Source organism: Terrapene carolina, unplaced genomic scaffold, assembly GCF_002925995.2.
Source record: "Terrapene carolina triunguis isolate 2854851 unplaced genomic scaffold, T_m_triunguis-2.0 Scaffold66, whole genome shotgun sequence".
NCBI classification, from domain to species: Eukaryota; Metazoa; Chordata; order Testudines; family Emydidae; genus Terrapene; species Terrapene triunguis.
This window is the reverse complement of record NW_020664417.1, coordinates 59,198,463-59,223,130: the sequence shown is the minus strand read 5'-3', so window position 1 is coordinate 59,223,130 and position 24,668 is coordinate 59,198,463. Positions and strand designations below refer to the sequence as shown.

The 24,668-nt window shown below is 41.7% G+C and overlaps 1 protein-coding gene across 2 annotated transcripts in view; it reads right to left on the bottom strand.

Annotated features, from left to right (window-relative positions):
• Positions 1 to 24,668, bottom strand: part of ATP8A1 (ATPase phospholipid transporting 8A1) — a 257,682-nt gene that overhangs the window by 146,092 nt on the left and 86,922 nt on the right. Inside the window, exons 11-16 of one of the 2 annotated variants that reach the window (XM_024211695.2) lie at positions 23,809 to 23,974; positions 19,953 to 20,080; positions 17,339 to 17,416; positions 14,198 to 14,286; positions 7,432 to 7,476; positions 3,361 to 3,433 (exon numbers count right to left, since the gene is read on the bottom strand). In XM_024211695.2, coding sequence (XP_024067463.1) covers positions 3,361 to 3,433; positions 7,432 to 7,476; positions 14,198 to 14,286; positions 17,339 to 17,416; positions 19,953 to 20,080; positions 23,809 to 23,974 — 579 coding nt within the window. The remainder of the gene's footprint in view (positions 1 to 3,360; positions 3,434 to 7,431; positions 7,477 to 14,197; positions 14,287 to 17,338; positions 17,417 to 19,952; positions 20,081 to 23,808; positions 23,975 to 24,668) is intronic. The other variant, XM_024211694.2, reaches the window with a different exon arrangement.

Genomic DNA, 24,668 nt, shown 5'->3' with positions numbered 1-24,668 from the left:
TTACAGATCTTATGCAGCGGTCCTTATCCTGGCTCACAGATCCACGCAGCAGGGGATCTGTAATCCTACCCCCCCTGCCAGAAAGTCACATAGCCGACACATACACACAGTCCCCCCCAGGAGTGCTGGCAGGCTCCATTGAAATAACCAGTCCACCAGTGCGGAGCCTGTCATTCCGGGAGTTTAGAAGCATCATTTGCATCAGAACACTAAACCCGCCCCCCGCCACAGTCTGCGTCCCCGGTTTAAAATATTCCCGCGAAAACAGCAATACAGACAACGGTGTTCATTAACAAAATAGAAATGATTTTATTTTTTGGGAAGGGGAAGGGGGTGAAGGGGGTATGTAACTGGAGAGGATAGTCCAAATGAACTGGGTAAAGAAACGGGGGGAGGTTCAGCTTTTCTGTCCACAAACTGAAAAGTCACTGGTTGCCCTGCTCACTCAGGAACCTAGCTTTCAAAGCCTCCCGGATGCACAGGGCGTCCCGCTGGGATCTTCTAATGGCCCGGCTGTCTGGCTGGACGTAATCAGCAGCCAGGCTATTTGCCTCTAGCTCCCACCCCGCCATAAAGGTCTCCCCCTTGCTCTCACACAGATTGTGGAGCACACAGCAAGCTGCAATAACGATGGGGATATTGGTTTCGCTGAGATCACAGCGAGTGAGTAAGCTTCTCCATCTCCCTTTGAGACGGCCAAAAGCACACTCCACCACCATTCTGCACTTGCTCAGCCGGTAGTTGAAGAGTTCTTTTTCTGTGTCCAGGGCGCCAGTATAGGGCTTCATGAGCCAGGGCATTAGCGGGTAGGCTGGGTCCCCGAGGATGACTGTAGGCATCTCCACATCCCCAAGAGTTATTTTGTGGTCTGGGAAGTAAATACCTTCCTGCAGCCGTCTAAACAGACCAGAGTTCCTGAACACGCGAGCGTCATGAACCTTGCCCGGCCATCCGACGTTGATGTTTGTAAACCGTCCCCGATGGTCCACCAGTGCTTGCAGCACCATTGAAAAGTAGCCCTTTCTATTGATGTACTGGCTGGCCTGGTGGTCCGGTCCCAGGATAGGGATGTGAGTCCCATCGATAGCCCCACCGCAGTTTGGGAATCCCATCGCGGCAAAGCCATCTATGATGACCTGCGCGTTTCCCAGGGTCACTACCTTTGGGAGCAGTACCTTCACGATTGCCTTGGCCACTTGCATGACAACAACCCCCACGGTAGATTTGCCCACACCAAAGTGGTTCGCAACCGACCGGTAGCTGTCCGGCGTTGCAAGCTTCCAGAGGGCTATGGCCACTCGCTTCTGGACAGTCAGGGCTGCTCGCATCCGGGTGTCACTGCGCTTCAGGGCAGGGGACAGCAACTCACAAAGTTCGAGGAAAGTCCCCTTCCGCATGCGAAAGTTTCGCAGCCACTGGGATTCATCCCAGACATGAAGCACTATACGGTCCCACCAGTCCGTGCTTGTGTCCCGGGCCCAGAATCGCCGTTCCACGATATCCACATGCCCCATTGCCACCGTGATGTCCTGGGCGCTGGGGCTCGTGGTTTCTGACAGCTCTGTGCTACTCTCCGACTTCAGGCCATCACGGCGGTGTCGTAGCCTCCTCGCCTGATTACTCTGCATCTGCCTCTGGGAAAGGTGTATGATAAGCTGCGAGGTGTTGAGAACGGCCACAACTGCAGCGATGGTCGCAGCGTGATCCATGATCGCAGTGCTGTGGCGTCCGCGCTCTCACTGACCAGAAAAGTGCGCGAACTGATTTCCCGCCGGCGCTTTCATGGAGGGAGGGAGGGAGGGAGGGCGTTAGTGACGGACGGATGACGACAAATTTTTTTTACCCAGAAGGCATTGGCGGCTTGACCCAGAATTCCGATGGGCAGCGGGGACTGCGGGAACTGTGGGATAGCTGCCCACAGTGCACCGCTTCCAATATCGACGCTCGCCCCGTTAGTGTGGACTCACAAAGTCGAATTACTGTCCTTAGTGTGTCCTTAGTGTGGACACACACGTTCGACTTTGCAATATCGATTCCACATATTCGATTTAAGTAAAATCGAATTACCCTCGTAGTGTAGACATAGCCTAAGAATAACTAACTAACAGCTTATCTATATGGAGTCTTAGTGTATGTCTACACTAGAACTGGAAGGTGTAAATTCCAGTTTGAGGAGACATATCCATGCTATCTCTGATCAAGCTAGCATGCTAAAAACAGAAGTGTAGCCATGACAGCAAAAGTGACAGCACAGGCTAGCTGCTCTGGTACAGACTTAGGGTGGTTAGCCCCTGCTGCTGTAGTGGCAGCGGCTATGCTTCTATTGTTAAGAGTGCTAGTTCCATCCGAATTAGTCCACGTGTATCTCCTCAAACTGGAATTTACATCTTCCAACACTTGTGTAGACATACTTTTAGTTCAGGGTAAGCCAGAGTATGACTCTACAACGCACTAGCTTGCCATGAACTAACTAGCCATGTTCACTCTGCTACTAATACTGCTTTGAGGTCACACACTACAGACCTTTTAGGGCATGGCTACACTGGAAACTTCAAAGTGCTCCCGCAGCAGCGCTTTGAAGTGCGAGTGTGGTCGTGCGCAAGCGCTGGGAGAGCTCCTGGTAATCCACCTCCGCGAGGGGATTAGCTCTCAGCGCTCGGAGCCTGTTTACACTAGCGCTTTAAAGCACTCTGACTTGCTGTGCTCAGGAGGGTGATTTTTCACACCCCTGAGCCAGCAAGTCAGGGCGCTATAAAATGTAAGTGTAGCCAAGCCCTTATTGTGCGGTAGCGGGGTCTACATGGCCAGTTAGTGTGTGTCGAGCTAGTGCACTGTAGATTCACATCCCAGTTTGCTACGCACGAAGTCTCTGTGTAGGCAAGTCCTAAGTAATAATGACTATGCTAACATCTAACTATTTACACAAGAAAGGCTGCTAGTGAGCACGAGGCACCACTAGGACCTCCAACTTTAGTTATGGGCAGTGAGAAGGAACTGAGAATGGGACAGAATGACCACACCCTTTATATCTCCATTTGGAGGCAGGAGGTCACTAAAGGTGCATGCACCAATCCAATGGGTACTCCTCACCAGAAGTCTCCAACTCGAATACACTGGGCACACACTCACCAGCAATGGAATAAATATGTGTACAAGATATCTCAAAGAACAAATTTCCATGGCTAACAAGTACAAAACTTTATCATGAATGGAAAGCTGGGCTATTATTTACACAGAATATAGGTGGGTTTCATATAAGTACAACATTTAATTTCCTTTAAAGGATACTCTCGTTTTGTTTTATTGACATCATTCTTTTCATCTTGTAAAATAACAGAATTTTTTTTCTATATCACTTACATGATTGCTTTGGAGATTCTCCAGCAGTGATGGATCACTAAATGGTTTCTCTTCTCCAGTCTGTGAGCCCTGACTAAGAAAAATGAAGTAGAGAAGTAAGAAGAGAAACATTAGTATTTTCTTAATCATTCATTTGAAAATCACCAATGGCCACACACTAAAGCCAAACAATTTTTTTTCTTTATTTCTAACCATGACATTATAATGTTAACTGACAAATGTACACATACACAGAGTAACTGAACTGAACCCAATATTTGTTGGATAACTTTGAAATCTGAACTCTCTTGATATATAAAATTACAACACAGAGGCCACTAAGAGTTTGGCCACTGGCTTCACTAGATGCTGCAACAGGGACACAGTAAAAATTAATCCCAAATAAAATTATAGGTTCCAATCCTGCATTCTGTTCTCCACAGGAGGCACCATATGCCCAGGTGGAGACCCATTGAAGTCACAGAGACTCTACATAGGTGCAGGGGTTTGCCCACACTGAGCAGATGGCAGGATGAGGCCCCATTGTTTATTTTTGTAAGTGAAATTATACTATATTTACTTTTAATAATGAAACATTTGAGAGTGTCCAGCATAAGCTACAAAAAAAGATGATAAAATACAGCATTTGTATTAGAGTTTAGTTCATCATACACAAATTTCCAAATTATACCACCATTACAATACACTTATAATATGCCAGAGTTCTCGAATGTGTCCCCTCTAACATTCATAGTCTCTGTAGTAGAGAAAGAGGCTGAAGCCTGTGGCCTGGTATAAGGGCTGAGACCTGAACAAAAGTCAGGCTATGAGCAAAAGTCAGGCCCTGCTACAAATCAAACACCTACTTGCAAGTTCACTGACCACTACATGAACTTGGCAAAAACATGGCTGGCATTGCTAAAATACAGGCACTCCTAAGAAGTACTAGGCACAAGGTATTCACATAAACACATTCCAGAAGGGTTGTACAAAAACACCACGATACATGTTATGATACAAACACACTCCCCGTAGATGGCACATGGATGCACTGACCCCTCATGAAGATAAGGTCAGGATGACAGGATAATGGATGGAGATGTTTTGTTCGAGCCAACAGGTACAAGGTGGAGGGTGGTAACTAACTACGTCAGAAGGGTAATACATAACTTGTTTGCGTCCGTGTATAAAAGAGGGGTTACAAAAACTTACAAAAACAGAAGAACCATCTTTGTCTGGCCTAGGGGACAGTGGAAAGTCCTGACGCTGACTGAGATGGTCCATTCTCAGGGGCATGTGTGTATTAGTGTCTCTATAGAGTCCATGGCGTACTAATAATGTGCTTTGTCAGCAATAAACCTGGCCAAGCACCTTCTCCACTGAACCAAGTCTGTCGTGCTTCTGGATAGTATACCAAGGTCTGCTGACTGAACCAGCTATCTGCTGGGCTGGTACAGCACATGGAGAGAGAAAACAGACACACATACGCCAAGTGACAACAGCCTTCTCAAGGACATCCCCCACTTAGGTCTCATGCCTCTTTCTTGGGGCAGAATCCTGCAATTTGCTCCCTCCAGACTGGGGTCTTAGGCTGCAGTCTCCTGCAATTCACTGTGATCGCCTCAGCAGATCTGACTTCAATTCAACACCTCCAGTTCTGTTCTCTTAGTGGCTATGACAGAGTTATTTGGTGACCAGCCAGCTTTCATAAAGCTGTTTATTCAAAACAAAAGCAATTCAGAGAAAACATTTATGCCTAGCTTACTAGGTGGTCACCCATCTTCCACACAGAGGGATAGCTCAGTGGTTTGAGCATTGGCCTGCTAAACCCTGGGTTGTGAGTTCAGTCCTTGAGGGGGCCACTTAGGAATCTAGGGCAAAATCAGTACTTGGTCCTGCTAGTGAAGGCAGGGGGCTGGACTTGATGACCTTTCAGGGTCCCTTCCAGCTCTATGAGATAGGTATATCTCCATGAATATATATATAACCTGATGGGCCACATGCAGCAACCTTGGGGTCCCGGACGTGGGGGAGAGTCACTTCGGACCTTGCAAAAACCAACAGTCATGTCGTGAATGAAGACCAACCTGCCCTGGGACAGAGGGTGACAGGCCGAAATAGCAACCAAATGGATCTTAATCAGCTACACGCCCTGGAGCTTGAGATGCAGAAGACAGTCCAAGATTGCCAGCAGTGAGGCCTGTTTGGGCCGGATGCCCTAGTCTGAGGCCCAGCACATGAACCTTTTCCATTTGGCCAGGTAGGTTGCTCTGGTGGAGGGCTTTCTGCTACCCAACAAAAACTACTGGACACGAGCTGAGCACTCCTGTCCATACACATGCAGCCAGTTAGGTGCAACGCCGCCAAGTACGGTTGCAGAAGACCGTTGCGGTTCTGGGACAGCAGATCCTGCTAGAGAGGCAGCTGCAGCGGGGCGGCCACCAAAAGGTCCAGCCACGTGCCGAACCAGCGCTGGCAAGGCCAAGCCGGGGCTATCAGGATTACCTTTGCCTTGTGCTGTTTGATCTTCACGTGGACTCTGTGAACTAAGGGCACTGGTGGGAAGTCATGCATCAGAACCCCCGACCACGGGAGCAAAAAGGCATCTGACAGGGAGCCCCTGTCTATCCCCCGAATCGAGCAGAACATGTGGCGTTTCCTGTTCTGACAGGACACGAACAAGTCCACCCGTGAATTTCCCCATCTTTGGAAGATCACTGACCACCTCCGGATGGAGCGACCACTCATGGCGAGAAGAGACGGTGCTGCTAAGACAATCTGCTAACATGTTCCTGGCCCCGGGAAGGTGTTCAGCCACCAGATGAATGGCATGCTGCACACAGAAGTCCCAGAGATGGAGGGCTTCTTGGAAAAGAGCTGAAGACCTGGCTCTGTCCTGCTTGTTGATGTAAACATCGTGGCAGTATTCTCTGTCAGGACCTGTACCACTTGCCAAGCGGACCTCTTTGAGCTCTCTGACGTTTATGTGGAGAGAGCAATCATCCCACGACCAGCGGTCTTGCGTGCTGAGCTCGCCCAGGTGGGCTCCACAGCCCAGGTCCGAGGCATCGGAGACCAGTGTCAGGGACGGGGTCGGGACTGCGAAGAGAAGTCCCTCCAACACCGATCCGGGGTCCAACCACCATTCCAGGGACGACCATATGTGATCTGGCACCCTGAGTACCAGTCTAGATCGTGCCTATTGGGGATGTAAGCTGACACCAACCACGCTTGCAGTGGCTGGAGATGAAGCTGGGCATGACAGACCACTTAAGAATGCGCTACCATATGGTGCCTAACAACCTCAGGCAGGTGAGAGCGGTGGTGAGCAGGTGGCCCCTTACATGAGAGATCAGGTTCAACATGGCTTGGAAACAAGCCTCCAGAAGGAAGGCTCTGGCCCGCATGGAGTTGAGGACTGCCCCTATGAACTTTATCTGTTGCCCTGGTATTAGGGTTGATTTCTTTTAGTTTATTAACAGGCCTAGGTCGTGGCAGGTGGAACGTACCAGGTCAAGGCTCCTTTGTACTTGATCCCAAAATCTGCTCTTGATGAGCCAATCGTCAAGATACGGATAGACCTGGACCCCTCGATGCCTCAGGTAAGCGTCTACCGGCGCCATGCATTTCGTGAACATTCTCGGGGTTGACGAGAGACCAAAGGACAGCACCGTGAATTGGAAATGGCGCCAGCCCACCATCAAACGGAGGAACTGTCTGTGCCCTTGGAAGATGGAGATATGAAAGTATGCGTCTTTCAAGTCGAGGGCAGCATACCAGTCTCCAGGATCCAGAGAAAGAATGATGGAGGCCAGGGAGACCATGCAAAACTTCAACTTCTTGAGATATTTGTTGAGGCACCGCAGGTCCAGAATGGGTTTTAGGACCCCTTTTACTTTTGGGATTAGGAATAATTTAGTAATAGCAAATATTGACTCAGTAAAAATGTATCTAAAATTCAGTCTGCATGTATGAGTTTGAATACCAGTTCACATTATTTCTAAGCTTTGCATTTTTAAAGTATCACAGCTTACACAATACTAAATCATGAATTTTAAACAAAACAGATATTAAATTATCTTTAATGCTTACCAATCATCTGAAGAACTACTATAATCCTCAGGCTCAGGACAATGGCTGCACAAAAAGCAAAGGAAGGATAGAAATAGAAGGAAAGTATAATCACAGAAAGGCTAAAAAAAATCAGATCACATATAAAAGAAAAATTTATGAAGGAAATGAGTTACTAAAAGGGAAAAAGTTTTAGAGTACCTCAAAAGAATTGTTGTTAGTGCCAAAATATCAGGAAAACAGAAAGTGTTGCAATAAAATATTAGATGTATGTTGGGGCTCTGTAATACGCAATCAGGCTAAGTTAATTCATGCTTGATTTATCCTCATGCAGTGGCATCCAACAAACTGCCTGATCCAATGCCCATTTAAATCAATGGAAGATTCCCATTGATTTCATTGGGCTTCAGATGAGAACATAAGAATGGCCATACAGGGTCAGACCAAAGGTCCATCTAGCCCAGTATCCTGTCTTCGGACAGTGGCCAATACCAGGTGCCCCAGAGGGCATGAACAGAACAGGTAATCATCAAGTGATCTATCCTCTTGCCTATTCCCAGCCCTGTCGCCCATTCCCAGATTAGCCCATTACTGTGGTTAAAAAAACAACAACAGAAAATCTAAAATCAGAGAACCAAAAAGGTTTCCTACAGGACAAGATGTGTTAAACATATTAATTCAACAGATGCCAAGCCACTTATATAAATACAAAATGTAACTAAGGGTACGTCTTCACTACCCGCCGTATCGGCGGGTAGCAATCGATGTATCTGGGATCGATATATCACGTCTCGTTAAGACGTGATATATTGATCCCCGAACACGCTCACCGTCGACTCCAGAACTCCACCAGAGCGAGCGGTGGTAGCGCAGTCAACGGGGGAGCCACGGCCGTCGATCCCGCGCCGTGTGGACCCCAGGTAATTCGATCCAAAATACTTCGACTTCAGCTACGCTATTCACGTAGCTGAAGTTGCGTATCTTGGATCGATCCCCTCCCCCCAGTGTAGACCAGCCCTAAGTCAAAACAGAAACCAAGGGGAAGATCTTCAGCTGGTGTAAATTGTCATAGCTTCACTGAAGCCAATGTAGCCATGATAATTTATACCAGAGGAGGATCTGCTCCTAAGCTTGCAAACTGGTTTACACTAAGCAGTTCTGAATGAACATTACACCATAAAAGCACACATTTTGAAAATATTTGTAATTAAAGACATATTTGTACTGCAGTGTTCTGAAAATGTTGAACATCACAACTGGCTACAGGTTATGAAGGAATTCACCCATTTATGGCACAGGTGAAAAACTTATTTACCACATAATTAGTAACGTACTTTAAAGGAGCTGCAGAGATGGAGCAGTTTTATTTCTCTGCCCACCCCCACATGAAATCTGCTCTGAAAGAGGAAAGCAATCAAGAGACAAAATTCTCAGGGATGCTGCTCTCTGAGCTGTCCCTGTGTTATTTGGCTTTCTGCTCCCTGATGGAGAGTGAATCTTCCCAAAGGAGAAGCTCTGTTACAGATGTGCATGTCTCATGAAAGTGGGATGCATGGGTATTGGGAGGCAACAGGGATCAATTTATATCAAGGTAATTTAAATCACTGATTTAAAAAAAAAAAAAGAAAGATTGATTTAAACCAGGCTGAGCTATGAATAGCTATTATGAATGTGTGTGCTGTTGTAACTTTAAAATTTATAACAAACTAAATTGCAAATGCTGTTTAGTTGGTTGTTTTTTCACTACTCTTGGGTATCATATTTGAATTTACAAAACTGTTATAGGCCAAAACAAATAAAAACATAAATAAATAAATAAATAAATAAAAATGGAAAATCTAAAATTATGATCCTGCAAACACTTAACCAGGCACATACTTTTTACTCACATAAATAGTCTCATTGAAGTAAATGGGGCTCTCTCATGTGCTTAACACTAAGCAAATACATAAGCGTTTACAGAATCAGAAGTTAAGATTACATTTTTACTAAAAACTTCTTAGTGATACAAAATCTTTATTACTTCAAAATAAAATTACTTCACTGTTAACAATTAAAAGTTATTTACTTTAAATCACATTAATAAAGTTATTGTGAACTTTTTTTATATACACACACACAGAACAAAATTTTCAAAAAACAGAAGCCTAAAGTTAGGTTCCTAAAACCATATTTAGGCATGCCAGGGTGAAACTTTCTAAAGAATCAAAGTGATTTAAGAGCAAAAGTCTTATTGACTTTGAATTGCAAATTGATGGAGGAGAATAGCCTGGTAAAAGCATATGAACTTTCTTGACTTGGGCCAAAAGAAATCTGATGAGGTTCAACAAGGACAAGTGCAGAGTCCTGCATTTAGGACAGAACAATCCCATGCACTGCTACAGACTAGGGACCGAGTGGCTAGGCAGCAATTCTGCAGAAAAGGACCTAGGGGTTACAGTGGACGAGAAGCTGGATATGAGTCAACAGTGTGCCCTTGTAAGGCTAATGGCATTTTGGGCTGTATAAGTAGGGGCATTGCCAGCAGATCGAGGGACGTGATCATTCCCCTCTATTCAACATTGGTGAGGCCTCATCTGGAGTAGTGTGTCCAGTTTTGGGCCCCACACTACAAGAAGGATGTGGAAAAATTGGAAAGAGTCCAGTGGAGGACAACAAAAATGATTAGGGGGCTGGGGCACATGACTTATGAGGAGAGGCTGAGGGAACTAGGATTGTTTAGTCTGCAGAAGAGAAGAAGGAGGGGGGATTTGATAGCGGCTTTCAACTACCTGAAAGGGGGTTCCAAAGAAGATGGATCTAGACTGTTCTCAGTGGTACCAGATAACAGAACAAGGAGTAATGGTCTCAAGTTGCAGTGGGGGAGGTTTAGGTTGGCTATTAGGAAAAACTTTTTCACTAGGAGGGTTACCTAGGGAGGTGGTGGAATGGAATGGGTTACCTAGGGAGGTGGTGGAATCTCCTTCCTTAGAGGTTTTTAAGGTCAGGCTTGACAAAGCCCTGGCTGGGATGATTTAGTTGGGGATTGGTCCTGCTTTGAGCAGGGGGTTGGACTAGATGATCTCCTGAGGTCCCTTCTTACCCTGATATTCTATGATTCTATGAAGTTCAATATAATGGAAGGTGGAAGCAGCTGCACATGTGGCATGGGCTATTTGCTTATTAATTTTGTGTCTGAGTTTGTTTTGTTCTTACAAGAAGGATGCTAATGGGCTACTGGACTTGTCCTTTTCAGCAAAGTTGAGCACTTTCAGTGTGAAACTTCTTAGTCTGTATGTAAAATTTGAAATTCTACTAATTCCAGCTAGGAAATTAATTAAAGAAAGAAGTAGAAAATACAGTATCCCCGTTTCAATTTAAGACTACAACATAGGTAAATGTAAAGAAATAGCAGCATTCAAATAAAAAAAAGATTTACATTAAAATCAATTTAAATTCAAAACAGATTTTTTTTCATTAAAATATTATTTTTATGTATCTCAGAGAAGCAATCTGGACCCTGGATGAGCTTCAGTTGCAGATCATGCTGAGGATGCTTGCAAAGGCTTGATGGGGCATTTTCCTCCCCTGCCTCAGTCCTTTACTGGGAGCATTATCCCTACTCAGAGTAGATGATAAATCTGTCAGAGGAAGAGACAGGTCTGAGTCTACACTTGTACTCAATTCCCCTTCCTTATCCTGGGAATAGGTGCTGCCAGAGTTCCAGGGCACTCATTCATCTGGATGAGTTCCTAGAGGCAGAAGTTCTTTATAGGGTTTCCTATTCTGTCAGGACTTCCTAGCTGGAAACCTCTCTCTGCTCACCCCTTCTGAGTCTTAGCTGCCCCTGCAGATTAGGTAGAGAGGTCTGACAATGTGAGGTAGAGTTGGAGCTTTAACCTCTCCTGGTCTTGGACTGGGCTCAGCCAGACTGGATGCCTGCCAACAGACAGTCTGATGCATGTGGTACTCATGATTAGCAGACTGTGAGTGCCTCATATATGCTGCCAATGCAGCTGCACACTACAGTGTTTCACAGGGCTGCCTTATGGCCTCCAAGGTTTACTTTTCTCTTCTCTCCTCTAGCAGCAGGCTGCTTGTGTTCTCCACCTGCTGGAGACAGAAACAACTGGGCTCTGAACTGGCACCGAGAATTCTCTCTCAGAAGCTTAGCTGGCTGGTTTTTGCTCACATGCTCAGGGTCTAACTGATCACCATATGTGGCGTCAGGAAGGAATTTTCCCCCAGGTGAGACTGGCAAGGATTTGGATTTTTTTTTTTACCTTCCTCTGCAGCATGTGGGTGTGGGTCATTTCCCAGGATTATCTGGGTGTATTTTACTTTATCATTTCCCTGCCATTGTTGGGATCTCAGGCATTGGTGCGCCTTGGTCCCCTCTATTCTCTGCCTGTGGCCCATAATAGTCCAGTCTCCTGTGGGTAGTAATACTTTGGTCTAATTTCAGTTGCTGGGTTTAGTGTGTACATTCTGGGTGGTGTTGGTGGCCTGTGATATACAGGCGGTCAGACTAGATGATCTGGTGGTCCCTTCTGGTTTTAAATGCTGACTAACTGAATGCTCAGAGATTATGAGAGGCCTACATAAATGAGTGTTACATCATCACATGTTTTAGTGTATTATCTGCATCTGCTGGTTGGAAGAAACTATAACCCAAGAGTCTGAACTGGTATAAAAGATCAAAGGTAGAGGAGTAATTATAACTTGTGGATTCCTGGTTCAGTTTGAATATCTGGTGGATAGAAAACACATCCTTTTAACTTAGAAGCTGAGCAGATTTGATGTGAAAGTCACTGAGAGATAAACAGACTTAAAAGGATATTTTATCTGATTACCAATTTCCTGAGCCATCCATTTCCCTTCATTTCTTATCTCAAATTTCATTCATTCAGCCTAATTCATAAGGATTATAAGACTTTTGTTACTTTGCCTGAAATAGACTTCATAAGTAGAAGCTGTTTTGTGACTGCAGAAGTCCTGCAATTTGCCTCAGCTCCCACCATAGCTTCTCTTTACAGACAAAAATTGTTTGGAGAAAGGAGAAGACATTAGATGTTATTAGACTCAAGAAAAAAGTTATGGTTTAAGCTTAAATGTTTCTCTTTCTACCCCACTTATGAAAATACAGAGACAGACTCATTTATGTGTTACTGCTTCAGCTAGAACAGATTCAGTCACAGTATGGCTTGGGCTGAACACAGATTTCAACAAGGTACTGATGATCTTAAATTCCTTAAAGTCATAGGGCCTCCACTGTTTTATTCTTTTTAAGCTTAAGAAATTGGAGGCCCAGATCTTTTGCATCTTCACCAATTCTTGTGGCTGCTGGGAGGTGATTTGGTGTCAGGGCTACTTAAGCTTGTAACGGCCCTCTAGGACTGTTAAGTCAGTAGGTGTGGCTGAGTACACCATGCTTCAGGCCCATCCCCCTCTCACTCCATAGGCCAGGGAAATCTTCAGATGCTCTGTCAAGGCAACTTTTTGGTTCCTCTACACTACTGCTGGAGTGTGGGTAGTGTAGAGGAGCCAAAAAGTTGCCTTGATAGAGCATCTGAAGATTTCCCTGGCCTATGGAGTGAGAGGGGGACGGGCCTGAAGCATGCTGCACTCAGCCACACCTGCTGACTTAACAGCCCTAAATATAAAGTTGAATAACAAACACTGAATACATCGAGGCAATATTCACTTGAAACATTTTTCTCTACTCTTCTTGAATATCTAGGCACTTGACATTATCTGGCTAAGTTGGTAGTCCAAACCTGAGCTATTATTTTGTTCTTCTGTTTCTTTGCAAATTCCGAGTTTCCATCCCACAGTTACAAAAAAAAAAAAAAAAAAAAAAAAAGGTCATTCCCCACAGGTGCTGGACCAATTTTTATGGTGGGGGTGCTGAAAGCCACTGAACAAAACTGTAAACCCTGTGTGCGATGGAAACCACTTGAAACCGGGGGGTGCTGCTGCAATCCAGTACCCCTAGTTCCAGCACCTATGTCATTCCCACCAGCTCAGGGTGCAAAAGCAATTCTACCAAAAAAGGCACATTGTTCAAAGATCATTTCAGTAGGGAAACATTTACTGTCAAAGATATTTATTACAATAAGCCATAAAAATAAATTTTAATATAATGAAACATTGCATTTGTTGGACCCACATAACAAACCTATGTTAAAACAAACACACACACACATCTTTGGACTCATGTAACAGCAAAACCTAACACCAAAAAGAGATTCAAATTCTTGTTTATCCAGTGTGATAATACTGAACTGTTCATTTACACAAGTGTGCATGCACAGGAGCACATGTCTGTGTGAAATATAAAATGTGGGCCAAAACACTGTCATTTTCTGAAGCTGTGAGTAAAGATTCATCAATGAAGATATTAATAAGACTAACATAGAAACATCTGATGTGCTGAAACTCTTATGTAACTATAACAATTAACCTTCAGTCTTAAAATTTTATCAAGACTTGCATCTGAAGAAGTGAGGTTCTTACCCACGAAAGCTTATGCTCCCAATACTTCTGTTAGTCTTAAAGGTGCCACAGGACCCTCTGTTGCTTTTTACAGATTCAGACTAACACGGCCACCCCTCTGATCTTAATTTCTGTTTGTGAGAAAAGGTACTCTCTTTTATGTAGTGAATGGATAAAGAATGTCAGCCTCATAACCAACAACTCTTTTCGTAGCCACAAGAAAAAGGTCTTCTTAACTACATCCAGTGCCAGGAGGAAATTAAAAAAAAAAAAAAAGCAACTTTAATTTGATATAAAAAAGCCAAACACTTACCCATAAGCAATTCCTGCTATGGTGCACTTCTTAAATTGCATTACATTGCAAGTCAGGGTACCAGTTTTGTCAGAAAATATGTATTTGACCTAAATGAATTTTAAAACTCATTACATTACACTCAGTACATATTTCTATATTTAGTAATTCATAGCTGTTAACATACTAAACACTTTTAGCCTCTTCTGCAATGAACTTCTTCACTCAGTTTATTGATTATAAAAATATTTGGCATAGAACAGAAATCTTATGAATACATTCTTGATACCTAAAATTTCATATCTGCAAAAGATAAGACCATTAAGATGGATGTACAGATTGGGCTTGATTCAATACAGGGAGGTATACTTCACAATTCTATGCTCCATAGATTGCAGAAATTCCACTACTATGTGAGATCCATGGCATAGCTAGTATAATATCCCGTGTCTGACAGAGGCCAGTGCTTCCAGATAAACTTTAAACTTATTGTACTAATATGCTTATGAGGGAAGCTCATTTCTAAACCCAAAGCATCAATTAAAAATGTGTGAGAAAAGCCAGGCCAATCTCGCTCTCCTGTGTTCTCAGTGACCGCCTGCTGGATCCCTACAATGTGGAGGAGGAGGCTGCCTGATTCAAATGCAGAGGGGACAAGAGACAGATCTGTTGGGGGAGAGGGGAGAGAGAGACGGGTGGGAATGAATTGGAATAAGGAGCTTGGGAAGAGGGAAAGGAGAGAAACTTGGACGAGAGGCTGGGGGGGTGGAGAAGGAAAACTTGGACTGGGAGTTGCATGGGTGAGAGACAGGCATTAGTTGGATAGAGAGACTGGGACTTGGAGCTGGTGGGGGAGAGACTAGGACTGGAAGCCAGGGGTGGGGAAGACTGGGACTTGCTGGGAAAGAAGACTGGGAACCAGGGAAAGAAATGGGGGAAGACTGGGAGCCAGTACATGAGATCGGATGAGGAGCTGGAGTGGGGAGGCTGAGAAGCAGTGGTGCAGGGAAAGGGAGGCAAGAGGGCTGGGGCAACACATTTGACATGGAGCCATGGTATGGTGGGAGAACTAGGATTGCCTGGGCAAAGAGACTGGACTGAAAGTTGAGGGGATACTTACACTGGACAAAGAGCCACTGGAGATGGGGAACATGGGTGTGGTAGGCAACTGTAGACTCAAGGTGGGGGGAGAGAGACAAACCAGATGAGGACCTAAGGGGGTGGAAATGGGACTGGCTGGGCAAGGAGATTGGAGGCAAAGAGTTAGGAAGGAACTGGGAATGTCTGGGCAAAAGAGACTGGGACTGGAAGTAGGAGAAGATATTGGGACAGGGAGTCTGGAGGGCTGAGACTAGGATTTACTGGGCAAGAAGCCTGAGGAATGGAGATGTAGACTGGCAAGGTGAGGAGAATGGGATTGGGACAATGAGCCGGGGTAGAGAAGAGACAGGACTGGAACAGGGATAGGTTGGAAGGCAAGCAACAGAAGAGGGGCCAAATGGGGTGGGGAAATGGGCAGAAAAGTCTGTGCCCTCTAGAGATACTTCCCTCCAGAGCCTAGACTGGAACCCATGATTCCTATCTCATCATCACTCTGCTGTCAGCAAATATCTGTGAAACTGACTGGCAAAATGGGCCATATACCTCTGGTTCACACAGAGGATGGATGACAACCTACTACACCCTATCAGTAACTCTGTTAGCTCAGTAGTAGAGAGCAGTGTGGTGGATCCAAAGGTTCCCATAAGGGTGTATCAATAGGATGCATCCGCATAATTCAATTTGTTTTTTTTCACTTTCGTTTTTTAAAAGCTCAGAAATTACATATACAAAAAACTATATTAAAAGAATATTATCCAGCTAGCAAAATCAAGCACTCAAATGTATGCATTATGATGCAGTGTTTAATTTAATGATTGCGTATATTTTTCCACAGGACCTCTGCCTCATTCAATACACAGGACGGCACTGCTCTGCGGATGAATGAGGGTTGTGTAGTTGAAAGACAATATTGTCTGTAGGACTCCCCCTTCATTTGTTGCAGAAATTGAAGGTATGTAATGAATGAGGCAGAGGATTGCAGGAAGAAAAAGGATGATCTTATGATTAAGATGGCTGAATGCTGCCTTGGAAAATTGGATTCTATCCCTGCCTCTGCCACAGAGTTCCTATGTGATGCTGGTCAAGCCATTTAAACCAAACTTTTCACAGGTAGCCACTAATTGAGTATTCCTTATTTTCTTGGTGTCTCATTTGAGACCCTGGAGGCTGATTTGCAGAAGAACTCACATGTGCAGTTGATGTCTTGGGAGCTGTGCTTTGAACATATAAAGTGCTATATACTTCAAAATAATCTGAAAAATCAGATCCTAGTGGTCTCAAATTGGGTATCCAAAATTAATGGATACTTTTGACCTTAATCTCTCTGTGCCTCAGTTCCCCACCTGTAAAATGGGGATAACAATACCCCCTTATCTCACAGGGGTGTTGTGAAAATAAATTCATTAATGTTTGTGAAGTACCAATATACCACAGTAATGAGCGCAAAAGAAAGGGCCACGAGGACATCAATAATTCTGTCTTCAGAGGAGGATTTCAATAGAGTGCAGTAAAAAAGGCATGGACCACACATTGAACAACAAGGTTAAAAAAATAATTAATAGTCGCTCATTAAGCAAGCAATGTCTGTTCTGTCCACTGAATGAGGCAGGGTTCTGTGGAAAAAACAGTCATGTGATCATGAAAGTAAAGACTGTATCATAATGCATATTGTAGCAGGGGACTGAATTAAAATTGCATTGGCACGGACTGTGGAATTTCTTAACTTTTGAGCACTTGAAATAGAAAACTTAATAATCTTCTTGTAATGTAGTTGTGTGTGTGTATGATACACATACATGTGCATATTTAAAACTGGAGCTAAAATTCCTTTGTCTAAATAAGAACATATACATTTATATGAAAAACTGTATGCCTAATAATTTAATACATGCTTAAATAATTACTATGCAGAATATATCTATTAAAAAAATCAAGACTGATAACATTTATGAAAGAATAAGACCACTCTCACATTAATAGTTCAAGTAAAAACCATTGCTCACAAATTCTAGAGTGAATCATTTCACACACTATTAAGTTACAGTAAGCAATTTGGTCTACCTGGCCAAGTTCTTCATTGAGATTGGATGTACGAGCCATGGAGGCAGTGTCTGTAGGTTCATAGTGCATGTCTATATCCTAAAGAAAGATAAGCAGTTAAAAGCTAGTTTTCCATAATTTTTTAAAGATAAATTACTTAGCTTCTTTACTGTTGTTACTTACATATATATATATATATATATATATATATATATATATATATAGGTGTGGCAGAATTCAGTTTTTTTATAATTTCAATGGATATCAATGTTTATTTTTAAGCATTTTTCCCTACTTTTATTGATTTAAATTCTCAATTGTGGGAAATTCTGGGAAGTGTTAAACAATGGGGGAGGTAGACAATATTTATTTAATGACAGTAGATGTTAAGACTCAAAAGGTTAAAGCTTTATAAACATTAAATCACAAATTGTCAACATCATATATCAAAACATACAAATCCCTAAATAAAACTCTAAAATTCTCATGCGGCATTTTTCTTACTTTGCTGATCTGTAAATTATTATTGATGGAAATATATTTGTCACCTAGTATGTATACAGTGAAATTGAAGTTTACTGACATTTAACAATAAATATCTAATCCTTCCAAGCCTAGAACTATAGTATCTGACCAAGGACAGATGTATTGAACCTGACTATAAATTAACTATGTTTATATCATCTATTTCAACTGAAAAACCTGCATATACAATCAGATTGGTACAAAGTCTTCTGAAACAGAAATATGTTTTCATCTTTTAACCTAATTTAATGACTTATACTAGACTTTAGAGAGTTTTTATTCAGATGATTTTAGTGATCAATATATGGGATAGTAACTGTATCAATATATCTAAAATGGGTACCACTGAAAATTTTAAAAATTACCATATTAGAGTATCGACTTTTCCGCTACATTTCTTAGATATAGAATGTATAACACAGCAAGGCATTTACACATTGTACTAAGGTAAATACACCTCTACCCCGATATAACGCGACCCGATATAACACGAATTCGGATATAACTCGGTAAAGCAGCGCTCCGGGGGGGGGGGCGGGACTGTGCACTCCGGTGGATCAAAGCAAGTTCGATATAACACGGTTTCACCTTTAACACAGTAAGATTTTTTGGCTCCTGAGGACAGCGTTATATCAGGGTAGAGGTGTATTCCCTGAGAAAAGATATATTGAAACGGAGTTTAGGTTGAGAGTACATATCAGTAACTTAGGGTAAAATATATTACAGGGATGTTATAATTATTAAAACCAAAAACCAAAACATTAACAACTAAAAAAATATCAGAGTTAAGTATAAACTTAAAAAAATTGAAACATATTAAAATATGGAAATGCCCTGTTAAGACTCCTAAATAATCTTAATTGTCCTGCACTGATTATGTGCAAAAGCCTTATGGTTATGTTTAAGGCATTTTAATGTTTGTAGTCTCATATTAGACTCAACTGATTTTTAAAGACACAGATTCTCTCTCTCTTTTTTTCCTCTCATGGTGTCACCACAATGGACTCAACCTTAACTCTGCCCTAACTAGGAATTTCCAAACTGTAACCTGTTTGGATTTCTTGTGTGTGTGCTGGTCATCACATTAACCATTTTGCTTAAATGTTTTAATTGCTTTCCCCAATCTCTGTCAGTTTTTGTCTTTCGGAGTTTGAGATATTCAAGGCGGCCACTGCATTTTGTCCTCTTTCCTTGTTGCACAATGCTTGTAACATTTTGGCACTAACATAAAATGAACCAACAGATATATAATAGTTGATGAATTACAAAAAAGTTTGTTGTTTTTTAATCTACATGCAAATCTCAAATATGCAACTGTACATACACATTAGATACATACATACGTGCACACATGCACGCACACATTTATTTTACACATCACATCTCACACACACAGATATATTTATTTTTACATATTTGACCAAGGAACAAGATCATGCAATTTGTGTGCCCACAGCAGGAATTTTTCTTTCAGTTCTGGGCACCTTATTTTCAAAAAGACTCAAACTAAAGGGAAGTCAGTGAAAAGAAACAAAATCATCAAGGGGCTGAACTTAAACAAATAAAAGTAAAACAGCAAAAGCCTATAGCTTGTTTAAGAGATTATTAAAAGGGGGCATAATGGTTTATTCATATTTGGAGGTAAGCACCAGATGGGAGAGAATTTATTCAGGGTGGTATCAGAATGCATAATCAGAAGAAAGTGAATCAAATTAAGAGAGAGAAAATTTAGGCTGAAATATTAGAAAAACTTCTTGAAAGAGATCTATCTATTAGACCATGGAATAGTTTTTTCAGAGGGTCTAATCAAAGTCCTATTGCCTGGAACATTTAAAAACTGGAAAGAACAAAACACTGGAAATGTGATGCAGAAAAAAATCCTGTGTCTGCAAGGAAGCCCTAAATGATCAAGTATATTTCAGGTTTCTATGATACTGTGATTAATATTGCATGCTTTAAAATGTGGACTTATGTTCAACAAAAAAGATTAAAGAAAAATTAAGAGAAAAAGATTTTTATTATAGAAATGAACTGCCTATCATGATTCACAAACAAGTGATAGTATTTGGTTTTAGAAATCAGTGTAAGCCACAATAAATGTCATATTTACCCAATTTATGAAATATGCCTGGATAAATTTAACAACTTCTAGTGTAACCAACAAACTGATTGGAATGAGATTATTGAAGAGAATGATAAAGGTCAAAAAATTCAGTCCAAAATTGTTAGCTCCACCATCTGTTAAAATAAAAGAAAGCACTTGTAAAATTAAACACTGTTTTGGTTAGGCAATCAACAGATAACATTTTCACAGCCACATTTGTTGGCTTTTTTATATACAGATAGAAGTTCTTTAGGTATTTTGAAACATTACTATAGTAATAACACTTCCTAATCCATATTGTGATCAAATGCAGTTTTAATTTACATAATTTTTCTCCAACTTTAAAGAGCAAAAAATCAGGTAATCTGCTTTTTAAGATATAGCCTTACATTTTTGCATGTGCTTTGTAAGGAAGATCAAACCAGTTTGAATCAAGTAAGAACCAACTGAACCTTTACTCCAGGGGTCTCAAACTGGGGGTTGGGACCCCTCAGGGGGTAGCAAGATTATTACATGGGGGGTGGGGGGGTCATGAGCTGTCAGCCTCCACCCCAAACCCCGGTTTGCCTCCAGCATTTATAATGGTGTTAAATATATACAAATGTGTTTTTAATTTATAAGGGGGGGTCACACTCAGAGGCTTGCTGTGTGAAAGGGGTCACCAGTACAAAAGTTTGAGAACTACTGCTTTACTCTAAATATGAACTTTCTAAATTTGAGAATTTTTTTTAAAAAGTGAGAATTGTGGGAGAGGAGAGAACACATCCTAATTCCTCCTCTACACATCCTCACTCCTCCAGTAGTTAAAGGTAAAGCAGCAAGATACTATAAGAAACAGTATCTTCATGGTTTTTACAGAATGCACAGAAGCATGATTTTACTGGAAATTTCACAAAGAAGCATGTTTACATGACATTTCAAAGTTGATTCCTAAATCAAACAGGTTTGGGTAGGCTTCCATAAACACACTTCTGGATACAAAGTCCAAACTTTGACTTGCATCCACCAGCAGTTCATTATCTATTTACATTATTAAAAAATCAACATGCCCAACCTCTTCCGCAATATAATTTGCTTATTTACATATATGCACACAGTCTAGAATAACAGTGTGAAATGTAACTAAGGGCTTGTCTTCACTACGGGATAAGTTGACCTAAGTTATGCTACTCCAGCTACGTGAATAATGTAGCTGGAGTTGACATAGCTTAGGTCAACTTAGCCCGGTGTCTTCACTGCATTGCATTGAAAGGAGATGCTCTCCAGTCTACTTCCCTTACCCTTCTCGGAGAGCTGGAGTACCAGGGTCAACCAGAGAGCACTCTGACATCAATTCTGTGGGTCTTTATTAGACCCACTAAATCGATTCCTGCTGAATCAATCTCCCCATAGTGAAGATGAGCCTTAACTGACTAACAGTTTTACACTACTTTTCCATTTAAACAGTTCCAATGATTAGCTATATTTAGACAAATACTAGAAATGAACTTTTAAAATTAATTTTCCAGAAGAATTTTTACAGATACCTAACATCACTTTTTACTCACCCATTTTATAATCATGCTCACCACTATGTCAGAGCTCCACAGCAGTGATCAGTCTCTTTGAATGCAAAAAATTTATTAATCTGTCTTTAACAGGCTAATGATGCAGTGTAGACACAGTAGCACAGGTAGCAGCAGCAGAGATACGGCTGCTCTGTGCAGCACACAAACCAACCTGAAAATGGTTGGTACATACTCGGCACAGCTCAGCCATGCCCCTGCTGCCACTGCCCATGCTACCGCGGCTACGCTACTATTTAAACTTGCACTAGCTCTTATTGCACTACCTTGAGTATGTGTACATGAGCAGGGGAATCACACCCATAATTCATAGTGCAGAGTAGCCTTATAAGACTTTAGGACCTCCATCTTTCTCAGAAGCAGCTGATACAAGTATTGTGCCAGAGGCAAGATGAATGTAAAATAACTCAAACCTCTTCAGAAACAAAGAGCAACTCTTCTTAGCCACTTATGTTGCAGTACAGTTGCTATGTCCTGAAAATTCATAGAATCCTCAGAAGTAGAGGAAGAAGTAGCAAGCAGAATAATCCAAAGTAGTATGAAGTGATGGCACAGACATCATAATCTGTTGTTGTTTCTCTGTTCTTCCTCCTTCTCAATTCCTGGAAAGTTCTCAAGAGAGTATTCCATTAATCAGCTAGATATTCTGGGGTGTTATGGAGATGGAAATCTGGATTCTATTTCAGTTCTAATGTGCATTCTTTGCAAAAAATCATCCTTTTACATAATCAGGGTCATGTGGCACTTTGGAGCTGCATGTTCCAGCCTACAAAAAGCTGACCATTCAAGCATACTATAGCTCCAGACAGCCAAAGAAGTAGTCTTGAATCAGGAAACTCAGAGCCAGAAAGTAACAGCGACCAAAAAAGGAAGAAGATCCTATTCACCTTTCCAGGATGTTTTATGAGTGGACAAGATTCACAGATCTGAGATCCAAAATCATGATTCATGGATCCTCTAGATATCATACTCATCTTGTAACTTGTCTTTGGAGCCAATGGAAGAGCTGTTTTGAGCAGCTCTGTCAAAAACATCCATACTGGGGAATGCATGAGACTATATTGGTCACAGGCCTTTGAACATTAGCTCAATGCTTGCTTGCTCACTTAAAACATACCTCACTTAAAACCAACGAAGTCTTTATTGATCAGAACAAGGGCTGCCTGGATCTAGATGACTTTCTGTAATATGTTCCTGGATTTGGAGAACTGCTTATGTACATCTCAGCTTAAAAACATTTTGAGCAGTTTATTCTCTTCTTCTTCTTCTTCAATACAACAGAGAAAGGAATCAAGGTTTTCCGTAAACCCAAACTCATCCTAAACATGAATAAATGGCTTCTTACTGAGTCAAGTCAAAACTTAAGAGCTTGGCTTCAATTTACGATCCTGCAGTTTCTTTATTGGTAAAGACAAACCTTAAGTGCTATACTTTGATTTCAGATCCAAGGACTTTGGATTCAAAGTCAGGTGCTTCAAAAGAAGAGGGGGAAGAAGAGGATGGCAACTGGCTAGGATGAATTGAAGTCTTGCTGCCTTGGTTTCCTTGCTGGGGTCAGCCATGCTAGATGCCTACTAAAGGAGAGTCTGGAGCTCATATGACTGAGCATCTACACACCACAGTGCATCACAAAGGCTTCCTTTAGATCTAGTTCCCTTGTTGACATCAGCTATCCTGACTCGTTGCTCATGGAATTGAAGGCTCAAAGGCTGTCAGTACTTCATACATGCTGCTAGGCCAGCTGTCCACTGAAATGTGTCATAGGGCTTCCTATAGACCTATTTCTTTCCTCTCTCCTCTAACAGCAGCCTGTTAAAGATCATACTCCCTACGTGATTGAGACAAACAACTGAAGGCTGAGATACAATCAGACCCTCATATGGAAGGGTATGATGTAACATAAAGCCACAATTTTACTTACTGGGGAAAGGGCACAAGGAAAGTAAATGTTAAGGGTCAGGAAGAGCTCAGCATGAGGGAGAGGGGGCAGAGAAGATTTAAAGTTGCTTCTTAACAGACCCTTGAAAGATGGTAGAGGCAAAAATACCAACTTCCCTTCCTGGGGTGAATTCACCATTCATTGAACTTAGCAAGAGGCTCAAATGGCCAATAAACACTTTACACCAGCTTTGATATATCTATAGTCAATATATATGGTAAATAAAGATGGATACTGTTATAAAATCAAAATGTAAATATACAAGATGAATGTTTTACTGTCCTATTTTTCAATTATGGAACTTATGCAAGTATCATTTGGACAACAAAATATTTAATACAATTATTTTAGTGCTTACAGTTTAGATTGAGATACCAGTCCCTTTGGCCATGCCTTCGATTCCATATAGCTGAACCAATAGAACAGATTAAAGACATGGCCATAAGAATGCAGAACAAAATCAAGATCTGAATATTTGTAATTCGTTCCACATTGGATAGTTTAAGAGGCGGGCTTGTTGAATTCTGTGAAACAAAAGAAAATTGTAAATATTAAGTATAAAATGAGGTACATGTGTAGTTCTCCAATATTTTCATACTATCCTGTTGTGTCTTTTTCTACACATTTCTCTGAAGAGATGAATTGCATAATATTGGTATAAACTGCATAATATGTATCCTGAGCATTATATCTGATCTTAGAGAACAATCGTAACAGCAGCTAGTAGTAAAATGTAACATTACAAAAAATCACCTCAGTACAGAAGAAACTTGCTTACAAACACTAAAGGTGGAGAAATCCATTTCAAATGACTGAACTTTGCAAATTGGAAAATGAATAAATGATAATGCCTCTCTAAACTGAATGCATTCATTTATTTTGACAACTACAGATCAGTTGTGATATTCAAAATGATGCCAGAAAAAAAACCCTCATGATATTTTGGGGTTTTGACATTCCGCCCCTCCCCCCCTTAACTTTCAAATGAATTAATTTCACACTGCGTTCATAAAAGTATTCTTCCTTCTATGCTGTGAGGAAGGCATGCAATAAGACAGTTTAGAAAACAGCCAGAAAATCATACAAAGATTATCAGGCAAACTACAGTGATCCAGATTGATAAAAAATGCCATTTTAAATATACATTTAAAAAGAATAAGGACATGCCTGCAACTGAAAAAACATTTTTCCAAGGATAAATGCTTGGTAACCTTCTAT